We start from the raw sequence: 14,862 nt of genomic DNA on the forward strand, positions 1-14,862 counted from the left end.
TTTAGATTCCACATGTAAGTGAAATCATATGGTATTTGTCTTTCTCTGTCTGACTTATTTCATTGAGCATAATACTCTCTAGGTCCATCCATGTAGTTGCAAATGGTAAGATTTCATTCTTTCAAGTAATAGTTCATTGTATATACGCACCACTTCTTTATCCATTCATGTATTGACAGACACTTAGTGCTTCCATATCTTGGCTATTGTAAATAATTCTGCAATGAGTTAGTGTTTTGAATTTCTTCAGATAAATACTCAGAAGTGGACTTTCTGGATTATAGGTAGTTCTATTTTTAATTATTTGAGGAACCTCTACACTGATTTCCATAGTGGCTGCACCAATTTGCAATCCCATCAACAATGCACAAGAGTTCCCTTTTTCCACAACACTTGTTTGTTGACTTATTGGTGATAACCATTCCGACAAGTGTGAGGGGATATCACATAGGTGTTTTAATTTGCATTTCTATAAATATTAGTGATGTTGAGGGTCTTTTTATATGTCTATTGGCCCTCTGTGTGCCCTCTTTAGAGAAGTATCTATTCAGGTCCTCTGCCCATTTTTTTAATTGAATTGTTTGGAGGTATTTTTTTTTGGGGGGGGGTATTAAATTGTGTAAGTTCTTTATATACTTTGGATATTAACCCTTTATCAGTTGTATCATTAGCAAATATCTTCTTTCATTTGGAAGGCTGTCTTTTGTTCTGTTGATGGTTACTTTTGCCGTGCAAACACTTTTTAGTTTGATGTATTTAGCTTATTTTTTCTTTTGTTTCCCTTGCCCAAGGAGATACAGTGGGGCCTTGACTTACAAGTGTCCCGACTAACAAGTTTTTCAAGATACGAGCCGTCTCTCGGCCGATTTTTTGCTTTGAGTTGTGAGCTAAAATTCGGGTTACGACCCAGCTTCAGATACCCCACCGCTAGTTGGTGCAGAGAACGTCACAGTGAACGCCACATCAGCCCAGCATCACGTGTCTTACTCGTTCACTTTAAGATTTGACATATGAGTAATTTGAGTTACGAGCTCCGTCACGGAACGAATTAAATTCGTAAGTCAAGGCCCCACTGTATATACAAAAAATATTACTAAGAGCAATGTCAACAAACTTTTATTTTGTAAGAGAAAGAGGAACAGATAAAGTCTGAATAGTAACACCAACTTTCCCCAAACCAACAGGTCTCCCTCTGCCTTTTTTGACATTTTTCCTCCTGAAAAACCTTGCCTTTATCTCCCCCTCTGGTATAACCTATATGCTTCATATCTAATCTTCCTCTCTTAAATCTATGTCATCACAATACCAACCAGCCCAGTTCCTAACCCTCATGCCTCAGGCCAGGATGAAGGCATCAACATTCCAGCTTTCTAGACTCAAGGGTTCCAATCCCCTCCACTGATCTATTCTGCACAAGCCTTTCAGGCAACTCCCTTGCAGCTATCTTTTCTGTAGATTGAGCCCTTGCTTAACAGCTGCCAGTACTGCTTCCTTCCCATGGGTCTAAACTCATCTCTCCAAACTGCAGGGCTCTTTGTTGTCTGGTGTCTCTCAGAACAGTTGGAGTGTTGGCTTGGCCTGAGCCCCTTTGTCTTCATTCTATCTCATTCCTGGCTTTGAGCTTTCTCTTTTCTTTGCTTTCCTTATTTTTTAATTCTCACCTGAGGATATATTTTTAATTGATTTTTTTTAAGAAGGAGAGAGATGCCCTAGCCAGTTTGGCTCAGTGGATAGAGCATCAGCCTGTGGACTGGAGGGTCCCAGGTTCAATTCTGGTCAAGGGCACATCCCCTGGTTGTGGGTTCGATCTCCAGTAAGGGACGTGCAGGAGGCAGCCAATCAATGATTCTCTCTCATCATTGATGTTTCTATCTCTCTCTCCCTCTTCCTTCCTCTCTGAAATCAATAAAGAAATTTTTTTAAAAAAGGAGAGAGAAAGACAGAGAGAGAGAGAGAAGCATTGATGAGAGAGAGAAACACCAATCTGTTGCCTCCCAGCCTCATCCCAAACCTGTCTCTTGGTGTATGGGACAAGGCTCCAACCAATTGAGCCAGCCAGCCAGGACTGAGCTTTCTCTTTTCTGATCCCCTAGCCTGAGATACCATTGTCAAGGATTAGTCTTCTAATACTTCAGCCTTCACTGATCACCCTCTTTTCTGAACTGTCCCAAACTCTCATTTGTATTATACTATTTTTTTAAGTTAATGCACAATGACTGACATTGTATGTTACCTGCTTCACTTGGTTTCATCTTGTTGTTTTCAGTAAGATGATAATCATCTTGAGGTCAGAAATCTGTACTTATACTCATTCACCCACCTTGACTCTACACTAAATGTAAAATAGGACTCGATAAATTCCAATATTGCTTTCAAGACACAGTTTCTCCCACATTTTAATATCTCTAAAATTGGGATGCATTTTATAATTAACTAGAGGCCCAGTGCATGAATTCATGCACAGGTGGGGTCCCTCTGGGTGGCCTGCAGGGATCGGGCAGAAACCTACAGCCCGATGCTGCCTGCAGCTCCTACCTGCCACTCCCACTCATCCCGGCTCCACTGTGCCTGCCGCGGGCTTGCGCCCAATCAGTCCCAGGAGAGGCGCACGTTGCCACAGCAGTGCTCACCAGCCATGAGCCCTGCATCTGGTACCCTCCCAAGGGGAGTGGCCTGCACGATTGGGCTGAAACCAGCTCTCCGACATCCCCCGAGGAGTCCCAGATTGCGAGAGGGTGCAGGCCAGGCTGAGGGACCCAACCGGTGCACAATCAGGCCGGGGAGGGGCCATGGGAGGGCTCCAGGGTGTATCCAGCCCATCTTGCTCAGCCCCTATCAGCTGAACCCCAGCAGCAAGCTAACCGATCGGTCAAAGCATCTGCTCCCTGGTGGTCAGTGCACATCATAGCAACTGGTTGACCAGTTGATTGTCTGCCCCCTGAGTGGTTGAGCAGCCTTAGCATATCATTAGCATAGTATGCTTTGATTGGTTGTTTGGTTGTTCTACTGTTTAGTCTATTTGCATATTACCCTTTATTATATAGGAATATTACGCTTTGATTGGTTGTTCGGTTGTTCTTCCGTTCAGTCTATTTGAGTATTACCCTTCTATTATATAGGATTGTGTCTTATAAATGCTGTCACATGGACAGAAGTCACACCTTTGTTTTCATTTCCTGCACATGTGTGCACTTGGCCATAACTGTATATATTGTTATTCAATTTGTGAAGTGCACTCTTTGTACTATAAATGTTGAGAAAAATTGCCATTTAAAAACATCTTTAAAATTATACACTATGATTTGATATTAAAATGAAAAGTTATTATATATGCAGAAATGTACCAAAACAGAGCTTCAGGGTACAAAATTGATATTAAGAAAGCAAATATTCATTGTTGGAAGAATGATTGCAATTCTGTATTCTTTGCAAAGCAACAACCCACTTCTTTATGGGACCTGAAAAATGATGATACAAGAAAAGGAAGCTGTTGTTACATTTTGTTGCTGAGTACAAGTGAAAGAATTGCCTCTTATATGTCAAACAATGCAACTCAGGGCTGGAGAATTTGCCAGATCCCTCAGAATGTATAAAATAATTTTCAAAGCAATGATAGACTGATGACATTGATTCATATATTGTGCAGAATGATTCTGAGGTATTCTATCATAGTTTATTATAAAATAATGTGTTTCATAATTAATAGCATCTTAGATTTGATAAAATACGATTGTGTGTGTATCTTGCTCACTTGATTAATGATACTGTGAGTTTCTTTTATACACAGTTTAATTTTATTCATTTGTAGTTTAGTAAATACAATTCTCAGATTCTCTTTTTGGCTGTGTTTTCTGGTTGTGACTTCATCTAACTCTTTATGTCTTAATGAAAGGAACTCCGGTCTGAGGTGGAACTGGAAGTATTAGGAGACACAGAAGGACTCAACCTGTCATTCACGGCTATCTGTAACAACAGGTCCTTCCCACAGCAGAAGAAATGCTCCCACATGAAGGTGGGAGACACGGTAGGTACATGACCAATAGACGGTCTGAGAAACTATTCAGACAAGTCAGAAGTTACCTTCATGCACTGAAGCTGCACTTCCCCTTTCAAGAATTTCCAAAGCAATTGTCAAAGATTTCCTAATAAATGCTTCTTGGCAAAGATGATCCCCATGTGGCTTTGTTTCCCCCATACATTTTGGAGATAGAAGGAGGTAATTAGTATTTTCTTTTCCAGGCTTCATTCAACGTGTCTGTGAGTATACCAAACTGCGACAGAAAAAGCAGGCACATTATCATAAAGCCTGTGGGGCTGGGGGACACCCTAGAAATACTTGTCACTCCAGAATGCAACTGTGACTGCCAGAAAGAAGTGGAAGTGAACAGCTCCAAATGCCACAACGGGAACGGCTCCTTCCAGTGTGGGGTGTGTGCCTGCAACCCTGGCCACATGGGTCCTCACTGCGAGTGCGGGGAGGGCGAGATGAGCACAGATTCCTGCAAGGAGACCCCGGATCACCCCTCGTGCAGTGGAAGAGGCGATTGCTACTGTGGGCAGTGCATCTGCCACTTGTCTCCCTATGGAAACATTTATGGGCCTTACTGCCAGTGTGACAATTTCTCCTGCGTGAGACACAAAGGGCTGCTGTGTGGAGGTAGGCTATGTCTAAATCCACCTTACTCTGCGGCTGAGCAAGTATTAAGGAGGGGCTCTTCCTCCTTTGATCCTTCCACAGTTGCCTGGGCATAGTAGGTGCTCAATAAATATTTGCTGATCAACTGAATGGGTTCATCTTTAGACCCAAGGTAATGATTTTTTTTTCTGGCTCTTACATTCATTTGGAGTGAGATCTCTGCCAACTCAATTTGCATGTCTATTATTATTTCCCTAAGAGTAAGTAGGTAAAAGATGGAAATGCCTTCTCTTTGGTTATTACACAGATTCCACAAAACTGCATGTGATTTGAACCCCATTATCATCCAGACTTTTTTGGATCAGACTGCTGGGTATCTGGCCCAACTCTTAAATATTACTTTGGAAAAATTAAAAGCAAGGCTGCTTAAGGAGCATAATGCCAAGGACAAAGGACACACAAAAACTAAATGGACTTTCAGGGCCTTCATTCACTTTCACAAATATTGAACATCTATTATGTGGTAGATACAAAATTAGGAATGGAGTATAATAAAGATGAATAAGTACAATAAGGTTATGATAGGGTAAAAATGAAAATTACAGAATTTTTTGAAATTGAGAAAATTTTAAAATAGCAGAAATACTTGTTTCATATCCTTTGTAGATGTAAAATCACTTTAAGAATATATTATACGATATATAACTTGACTACTACATAATCATCCTGATGTATATACATATATTTAAGTATAATCTATTAAGACAAGAATGATAAATGTGTTTATATACTTTAAAATGATATAAATGTGTGTTACAGTTGAAATAGTAACTGCTGAATTTAAGCTCTCATGGCTTCCTTTTTCACATTGTCTGAGCAGGCAGCTTTTCAAAACAGAAAGCCATTTATCTTCAGAGAAAACTAAGCAAGTTATGTTTTCAAAACCACAGGATCAGGAACATATAAAAGAGACTGGTTTTCAGGGGAAAAGCCCTGAGAAAAGAAGTCTCAAAGAAGTGTAAGTTCTTTGAAAACCTTGTGATTCCCTTAGAAGTGTACCTATGTTTCCTTTCTTTGCTGCTGCTGTTACTAGCAATAGATGCCTCTGCGGCTGCCTTCTTTCTTCCCCTTAGAGAGTGAAAAATTTAGGGTCTGTCTAGATTGGGACACATTTCTCTTTCTTTTCATTGAAAGGTGTATTTCCTTACTTAATGGGTGTGTTTCCAAACCCACAACAGTTGGTTTCTTTTCACAAGATGCACACAGGACGCAGTCTAAAGCCAAAGACCATCACCACGTCTTGGAAGGAGTATTTTCAGCAGAACCCCAGATTGCATTCCTACTAGACATCTTCTGATAAAATATGTGCTCAAAACATTTGAAATTACCTTTCAAAAATCATTAAGTGTAAGCTAATGCAATGTAATAGCAACGCCAACCCCCCCTATATTTCACTTTAAATCTAAATTGAAGAGATCTAGGACAGTAATAATTGCTGCACTCTGTTCAGCAAACCAGTTCTTCCAGGGTCTTGATGGGTTTTCATTTTGTTTTGTATCATGCCTGCAAACAAAAAGAAACTAAAAAAACAAATTTGACTTGATCTGTGCATTATAGTTCACAAGGTCTGACAACAGTACCTCCCTCTGTATCAGATACGGTGATTGCTAAAGAAATTCTATTTAGAAAATACAATTCATTCTTCAGTTGGACTCGCAGAACTTCACCAATGCCAATTGCCTTCATACTTTGGGGTACTTTACGATTCTCAACCATTACTGTTTCTCAAATCTATTTTGTTTTTTAGTCACATCATAAAGGATGTTTGTTACTCTATTATTAGTAATTTCCCTTATAAAAAGGGGTACTAAAATTAAGTACAATTATTCAAATTCAACAAATAGTTATGGAGTACCTACTAAGTGCCTGGCCTTGTGAATGGATGCTCTGTTGTTTGTAACAGAGCCCTGAATATGCCATAGCTTCACTTGTGTAGACCTCCCTTATTTTACAACTGCTATACTCTGCAATGGGCTGCTTCTCTGAAGGCTACTGTCACAATGTTCTTTTTCAAGCCCCTTTTCTCATCCATCTGTAAGCACTCACAGATACAGAACGCCACTGATTTTTTTTATTATTTTTTTATTTATTGCTTAAAGTATTACAAAGGGTATTACATATGTGTCCATTTTATCCCCCCGCCCTAGACAGTCCCCTAGCCTCCCCTATCCCCCAGTGTCTTATGTCCATTGGTTATGCTTATATGCATGCATACAAGTCCTTTAGTTGATCTCTTACCCCCCTACCTCCTGCCCCCCAACCCTCCCCGGCCTTCCTGCTGCAGTTTGACAATCTGTTTGAGGCCACTCTGCCTCTGTATCTATTATTGTTCAAAAGTTTATAATGGTCTCTATTATCCATGAATGAGTGAGATCATGTGGTATTTTTCCTTCATTGACTGGCTTATTTCACTTAGCATAATGGTCTCCAGTTCCATCCATGACGTTGCAAATGGTAAGAGTTCCTTCCTTTTTAGAGCAGCATAGTATTCCATAGTGTAGATGTACCACAGTTTTCTAATCCATTCATCTACTGATGGGCACTTAGGCTGTTTCCAGATCTTAGCTATGGTGAATTGTGCTGCTATGAACATAGGGGTGCATATATCCTTTCTGATTGGTGTTTCTGGTTTCTTGGGATATATTCCTAGAAGTGGGATCACAGGGTCAAATGGGAGTTCCATTTTCAGTTTTTTAAGGAAACTCCATACTGTCTTCCATAGTGGCTGCACCAGTCTGCATTCCCACCAGCAGTGCACAAGTGTTCCTTTTTCTCCACATCCTCTCCAGCACTTGTCGTTTGTTGATTTGTTGATGATAGCCAGTCTCACAGGTGTGAGATGGTACCTCATTGTTGTTTTGATTTGCATCTCTCAGATGATTAGTGACTTTGAGCATGTTTTCATATGTCTCTTGGCTTTCTGAATGTCCTCTTTTGAAAGGTGTCTATTTAGGTCCTTTGCCCATTTTTTGATTGGATTGTTTATCTTCCTTTTGTTAAGTTGTATGAGTTCCCTATAAATTTTGGAGATTAGGCCCTTATCAGATATGACATTGGCAAATATGTTTTCCCACACAGTGGGTTTTCTCGTTGTTTTGTTGATGGTTTCTTTTGCTGTGCAGAAGCTTTTTATTTTGATGTAGTCCCATTTGTTCATTTTTTCTTTAGTTTCAAGTGCCCTAGGAGCTGTATCAGTGAAGAAATTGCTTCGGCATATGTCTGAGATTTTGTTGCCTTTGGATTCTTCTAGAATTTTTATGGTTTCCTGTCGTACATTTAAGTCCTTTATCCATTTTGAGTTTATTTTTGTGTATGGTGTAATTTGGTGGTCTAGTTTCATTTTCTTGCATGTATCTGTCCAATTTTCCCAACACCATTTATTGAAGAGACTATCTTGGCTCCATTGTATGTTCTTGCCTCCTTTGTCAAATATTAATTGAGCATATTGGTTCGGGCCGATTTCTGGGCCCTCTATTCTATTCCATTGATCTATATGCCTATTCTTGTGCCAGTACCAGGCAGTTTTGAGAACAGTGGCTTTGTAATACAACTTGATATCTGGTATTGAGATCCCACCTACTTTGTTCTTTTTCAGGATTGCTGCAGCTATTCGGGGTCTTTTTTTATTCCAGATGAATTTTTGGAGAATTCGTTCTAGATCTCTGAAGTATGCCATTGGTATTTTAATGGGAAGTGTGTTGAATTTATAGATTGCTTTGGGTAGTATGGACATTTTAATGATGTTGATTCTACCAATCCATGAACACGGTATGTTCTTCCATCTGTTTATGTCTTCCTCTATATCTTTTTTCAACGTCCTGTAGTTTTCTGAGTAGAGGTCTTTTACCTCTTTAGTTATGTTTATTCCTAGGTACCTTAATTTTTTTGGTGCAATGGTAAACGGGATTGCTTTTATAATCTCTCTTTCTGAAAGTTCACTATTGGTGTATAGAAATGCCTCAGATTTCTTGGGGTTAATTTTGTATCCTGCTACATTGCCAAATTCATGTATTAAGTCTAGTAGCTTTTTGATGGAGTCTCTAGGGTTTTGTATGTATAATATCATGTCATCTGCAAATAAGGACAGTTTTACTTCCTCTTTTCCAATTTGGATGCCTTTTATTTCTTCTTCTTGCCGAATTGCAATGGCTAACACTTCCAGTACTATGTTGAACAGGAGTGGTGAGAGGGGGCATCCCTGTCTTGTTCCTGTAGAACGCCACTGATTTTTTTCTTGCCCAAATTCCACTATTCTTTTGTATTTTGATTCTAGGAGATTGGAAACTCTAATGATATTATAGTTAAAAAAAAAACAAAACTTCCTGCCATTATGCACTTATAGTTATCAGCCAACAGCATTCCAGAAAGATCCATTCCTCCAAAAAGAGCCTGATAAATTTTTCTTGATTTTTGGTTATCATCTTTCTTCTACATGAAACCATTATAAAGTTTTTTGTTGTGGTCATGGTATGAACAGGTATTTAAGATAATTAGTTGTAGTGAATATCAATTAGCAACTTTTGTGAGTGGGGAATGGTTCTGGAAGGCCCCCAGAAAAGAGGGTTTCTTAACTCTGAACAGAGCTCTTGAAAGGCTTTCTAAATCTCTGCCAGCCGATTCTTACATGTGATGATACACGTGGGCATTCCCAAAGCCTTTGGAGATGCACATTTCACTTGACAGCATTTATAAATCATGTTAATTTTTCAGGATAAACTTCACTATAGAAATCTTTCCCTATCATGAAAGTAAATTTCTTCTTTTGCTGAGGAAGAAACAAAAAGCAATTGCAGTTTAGAGGATAACTTACATACAAAAGTTAAACTAATGGCGTGGCCTAAATCACCTAACTATTCTTAGCTTTGAATTAATTAGTTCAATTATGAATTAAATAGGTTATGAAATGCAGTTGGAGTATGTCTTAATGTCATGGATCCAGCTAAATTTCCTCTCTTAATCTTTCACTAGAGAAAGATATGTATTTTAGTGTGTATATAGATCTATAAATATGCTAATATATTACATATATTTCAACTCTTATCTTTCATTGGAGACATATATGTCTTTTTTGTGTGTATATATGTTTATGCATATATCAGAATCCAACTTCCAAATTTTTGTGGCTATCTCCTTTGTTCTATGATTTACTACTTCATATCTCTTACGCTTAACGCCAGGTCAGTATGGGAGGCACCAAAAAACACACAAGCCCATTATAATAAATTCTTTATTTGTCACTTTATAGTATTTTATACGGTATTATGTGGCCAGATCCAAAAGGAGCTTTTCAGGACTGGATGAGCTGCTTGCCTGTAGCAAGTCTCCAGCCTCATTCTTCAATCTGTCTCTGCCCTGCGCTTCTGCAACATCCTCTCATTCCGCTCTTACCTCTGAAAGCATCCTTTTCTCTGATTGCATTTGAAATTCTGATACTCTCCGGGGATTGTCTCACTCCATCTGCATCCCCTAGATGATCTCCCCGATTCACAACAACTTCAACTGCCATCTAGCTTTAATGGATCCCAAATCGCACGCTTCAGGCCCATATACATACATACAGTTGACCCTTAAACAACACATGCATAGGTCCATAAATACTGTAAATGTAATTTCTCTTCTTTATGATTTTCTTAATAACATTTTATTTTCTCTTTATGTATGAATACACTATATCATACATGTAACATACACAACAATTGTTGATCGATTGCTTATGCTATCAGTAAGGTTTCTGTCTAGTCAACAGTTGGCTATTAGTTGTTAAGTTTTGGGGGGTCAAAAGTTATAAGCAGATTTTGACTGTGTATATATGGGGGGGTCAGCACTACCCCTAACCCCCATTTTGTTCAGGGTCAACTGTATTCAGCTGCCTACTAGGATGTCACACAGGTTGCTCATACTCAACAGAATGAAAAATGAACTCATTTTGTCCCCACTCAAAACTTCTCCTCCACCCCAGCTTCCGAGCAAACTGTTCATTCAATAATGAAGCACTACTCTATGCCAGGCACTGGGGATAAGACAGAGCATGAGCTAGTTTCCATTCCAGGTCAGTGAAATGCCCCACCATCCAGCTAGCAGCCCAGTCTGGTCACCTGGTGAGGATTCTATCTCTTCCCCTCCTCTTCCACCCAGCACCGATCGCACCCACACCCTAACAATTGCCTGGTTGCACACCCTTTCCTCTCCATTCCCAAAGAGCAGGGTCTCATATCTTCCCAACTGGTTTTCCCGTCTCTAGTTTGCCCCTCTCTGATGATGCCAGAACATTTCTAGACACATATCTATCTGTTCAGGTCTCTCCCCTACTTAAAATTCCTTAACTTTTGGGACAAAAGTTCTTACTTTAGTCCATAAAGCTTTCCATGATGTGATTTCTGACTTTTTGCAGACCTTTCCCCCCTCCCCTCCTGCCACACCTTGGGCTCTATCTATATGAAGCTACCTTGGGTATTAAGCAGGTCACAGGATTACACACTTCTGGTGTTAACCTGTTTTCTCTGCTTAAAATGTGTGTTATTGTCTTCTATCTTCCTTCTACCTTTATCTTTCAAAGTCAGCTCAAACATCACTTCCTCTAAAAACTTCCCAGAACTCTAGTCTAATTTGGAAACTCTTCCCCATGAGTATAACAATGATCATATTGTATTGTATTTATTAGTAGTCGTATTTATTTGCCTGTCTCCTAACAATAGACCCGTGGTCGGCAAACCGCTGCTCGCGAGCCACATGCGGCTCTTTGGCCCCTTGAGTGTGGCTTTTCCACAAAATACCACGTGCGGGCTCGCACGTACAGTGCAAAGTTGACTTAAAACTTTAAGTAAAGTTTATTAAGTTAATTTTAGGGAACGTTGTGGAGTGAAAGAAGATGTAGTGTCGAGGATTGAGAAAGGTATGTTGAGATGGTTTGGACATATAGAGAGGATGAACAAAAGGAGATAGACGAAACAAGTTTACAAGGCGAGTGTGGATGGGAGAGTTGGAAGGGATCAACCTCAGCGAAAGTACCTCAATCAATCAGACTGAGGATGTTTTTAGCAAAGGCCAGCTTAGGAGTACCCTAATTAAGTTAATAACAATGTACCAACCTATATAGTTTAAGTTTAAAAAATTTGGCTCTCAAAAGAAATTTCAATCATTGTACTGTTGATATTTGGCTCTGTTGACTAATGAGTTTGCCGACCACTGAGACTATAAGTTCAGTGGCCTTGTCTTATTTAATTTTATATCTTCGTTCCTTATACAATATTGGGCACATGATATATGCTCAATTAAAGTTTGTTAAATAAATGAATTTGTTGAGCACTCACTATATGTCCGTAGGACATCCAATGAGTGAATGCAGAGCCAGGAGATTGACACATTGTCTCACTGAGCACAACCATTAGAAGTAGATCTTATTCTTTCTGTTTTACAGATGAGGTTTTCATGATCATCGAGATTGAGGGTTGTAAAGATGGGGTATTGTCCAGGTCTGTCTTGTATCTTTATCTTATGGCACCCAAATTTAAAGGAAAATATTGTAAAAGCAATTATCTCCTTCCACCTGGCTATGAATTCTCTTTGATATAACATCAGGTAAGCAAGCTGGTCTTCAGTTGAGAGACCATATCAGTAAATAAATACAGTTAGCAAAATATATTTCATAAAATATATTTATACTCACTCCCTTCCCTCCCCCTGGACACACTCACTTTTTTCTTATTTTACCCCCACATCATTTTGACGGTGTTTAAAGGTAAACAGAAAAGATGGTGCCCCAAATCAGAAAGTGGTTTTGACCCTAAAAAACAGCGTTTTGCTTTACAGATAACGGCGACTGTGACTGTGGCGAGTGCGTGTGCAGGAGTGGCTGGACCGGCGAGTACTGCAACTGCACGACCAGTACGGACTCATGCATCTCTGAAGACGGGGTGCCCTGCAGCGGGCGAGGCGACTGCATCTGTGGCAAGTGTGTTTGCACGCACCCCGGAGCCTCAGGACCGACCTGTGAACGCTGTCCTACCTGTGGCGATCCCTGCAACTCTAAACGGTAATGTCTCTTCCTTCTTCAGTCCCCTTTGTCCATATATTTCCTCATGATCAAAGTCATAGTGACATTTTATAAACGCAGACCTCAGATTGTTTTGTTGGATTTGGTCTCCACCAAGTATCCACCTGCAAGAATCACACAATCCCTGTGATCCTCAGCCTGGGACGCCAGTCCTTCGCTTGCCTCTTTCTAGGTCCTCATTACCCCGGACCACAATGCCACATTTCTGCTAGAAAGCAGCAGGGGAAGCTGAGCTGATGTCCCACACTGATAATATCAGATCACCTCTCAGTTACAAAGCCAGCCACACATAAGGAATGCCCTGGGAGTAGACTGACGACACCCACATTCAGTATTTTTCCGGGGAAAGAAGTTCAGAGCCTGACCTGACTGACTCATTCCTATCTATAGACCCATGAAAGCAAAGAGGCAGAAGCACTATCTTGGCTTTCAGTTTTCTTCCTTCTTTACCACTCATGCTCTTTGGCTCCTTCCTTTGGTTATCATTCTGCATGAATATTGGGTATTGTGCTATCTTTTATACCATATGAACAACAACAACAAAAAACCAAAACACCTTTTCTTATTTCCCAGTAAAGAAACTTTCTTTGGTTGACAGCTAGGTTTTTTTTGTTTTGTTTTGTTTTTGGGGGGAGAGAGGGAGCGAGAGAGAAACATAGATGTAAGAGTGAAACATTGATGGCTGCCTCCTGCACACCCATTACCAGGGATCAAGCTGAAACCTGTGCATGTGCCCTGACTGGGAATTGAACTGGCAAACTTTCAGTACACGAGACCATGCCCAACCAACTGAGGGCTGACAGCTAACTTCTTAATGGGAGTGGGACATTTGTAGGTTAAGTGAAACAAGTCTCCAAATTGGCTGTGTTAGGACATTGCTGTGCATGATGTATTTTGCAGCAAACATGCTTAAACAGCTCATATTTTCATTAACTTTGGTACCCCAAATGATGGCATTTGCACTTCTAATGTAAATGAAGTTAAAAAACCAACATTCAGTCAGTGGTATTCACCATTCAGGTGTTAGAAGTTCTCTGTTACTGTGCCTGGACATATGCCAAGAGAAGGATGGGGACATAGACTTATTTGAATAGAATTTAAGGTAAAATGTCCTTTTAAGATGTTTCTTCTATTATTTTTCTATTTTGTCTTCTCTATAAACATGATTCAATCTTAAATCTGATTTATAAGATAAGAAATTAATAGTGAGGTAGATTAAATTTGAGGAATCAGAGTGATCTTTGTGGTATTTACGTTAGTTTTAAGATAAGTCCATTCTTCCATTTATTCACTCATGCATTTATTTATTAAGTAGGTATTAAGTACCTCCTCTATGCCAGAAATCATGCCAGAATCAAATGGGTTGTATTCAAATGGGCATGCAGTGATGACAGAACCTGTTATAGTTTCTATCATTACAGGTGCTGAGAATCTAGAGGGAAAAACAGATATTTTTAAAAGTAATGATAATGAGTGTACTACAAATATCAGGGGAAATACTTTGTAAAAGTATATGATTGTTTAACCACTATTCTGTGTATCTGAAACTAACAAAAATATTATTGTAGGTAAACTATAATTGAAAAATAAAATTTAAAAAGAGCGAAAATAGTTATGATGATATCTGGGCTGACAGTTACAAAGGGAGCTATAAAGGGTGCTATATGGCAGGAACTATATGTATGACAGGAGTTAGGGCCCCCAGACTGGCTTCGGCAGCCATCAGTGAGATGCCCAAAGGGGTAGAGGTTCTAAGGGCTTCCACAATCTCCAGCAGCCCCCTGCAAAGCCACTGCAAATAAATATATAACATAGATAAATGCAATATGCATGCAATGCACAGAAACTCTCAGACAAGACTTCTATCCCCACTCCCATAGATTACCTCTAAGCCCTTCCTTCAGAGGAACTCGGAGGCTTCTACTACAAGGGAACTACCTGGGCAGGGCCATGGAAGACTTGTCTGAGGAAGGAGGTTTCAGCTGAGATGTGACAAGGCATGGGTGGGGGTGGAGTATGTTTCCAGCACTTAGAAGAGTGTAGATGTCCGTGGCCAGAGGAAGAGAGAGGCACCATGATGTTAAGCCCACAGTAAGACAACATTTGCTGTTTT

At 39.8% G+C, this 14,862-nt stretch overlaps 1 protein-coding gene across 3 annotated transcripts in view; it reads left to right on the forward strand.

The window, feature by feature from the left end:
* Positions 1–14,862, forward strand: part of ITGB6 (integrin subunit beta 6) — a 75,711-nt gene that overhangs the window by 43,174 nt on the left and 17,675 nt on the right. For all 3 annotated transcript variants that reach the window (XM_036320521.1, XM_036320520.1, XM_036320522.1), the window contains 3 exons: positions 3,893–4,024; positions 4,240–4,657; positions 12,506–12,728. In XM_036320521.1, the coding sequence (XP_036176414.1) occupies positions 3,893–4,024; positions 4,240–4,657; positions 12,506–12,728 (773 nt within the window). The remainder of the gene's footprint in view (positions 1–3,892; positions 4,025–4,239; positions 4,658–12,505; positions 12,729–14,862) is intronic.

Source organism: Myotis myotis, unplaced genomic scaffold (assembly GCF_014108235.1).
Source record: "Myotis myotis isolate mMyoMyo1 unplaced genomic scaffold, mMyoMyo1.p scaffold_m19_p_8, whole genome shotgun sequence".
Classification (NCBI taxonomy): domain Eukaryota; kingdom Metazoa; phylum Chordata; class Mammalia; order Chiroptera; family Vespertilionidae; genus Myotis; species Myotis myotis.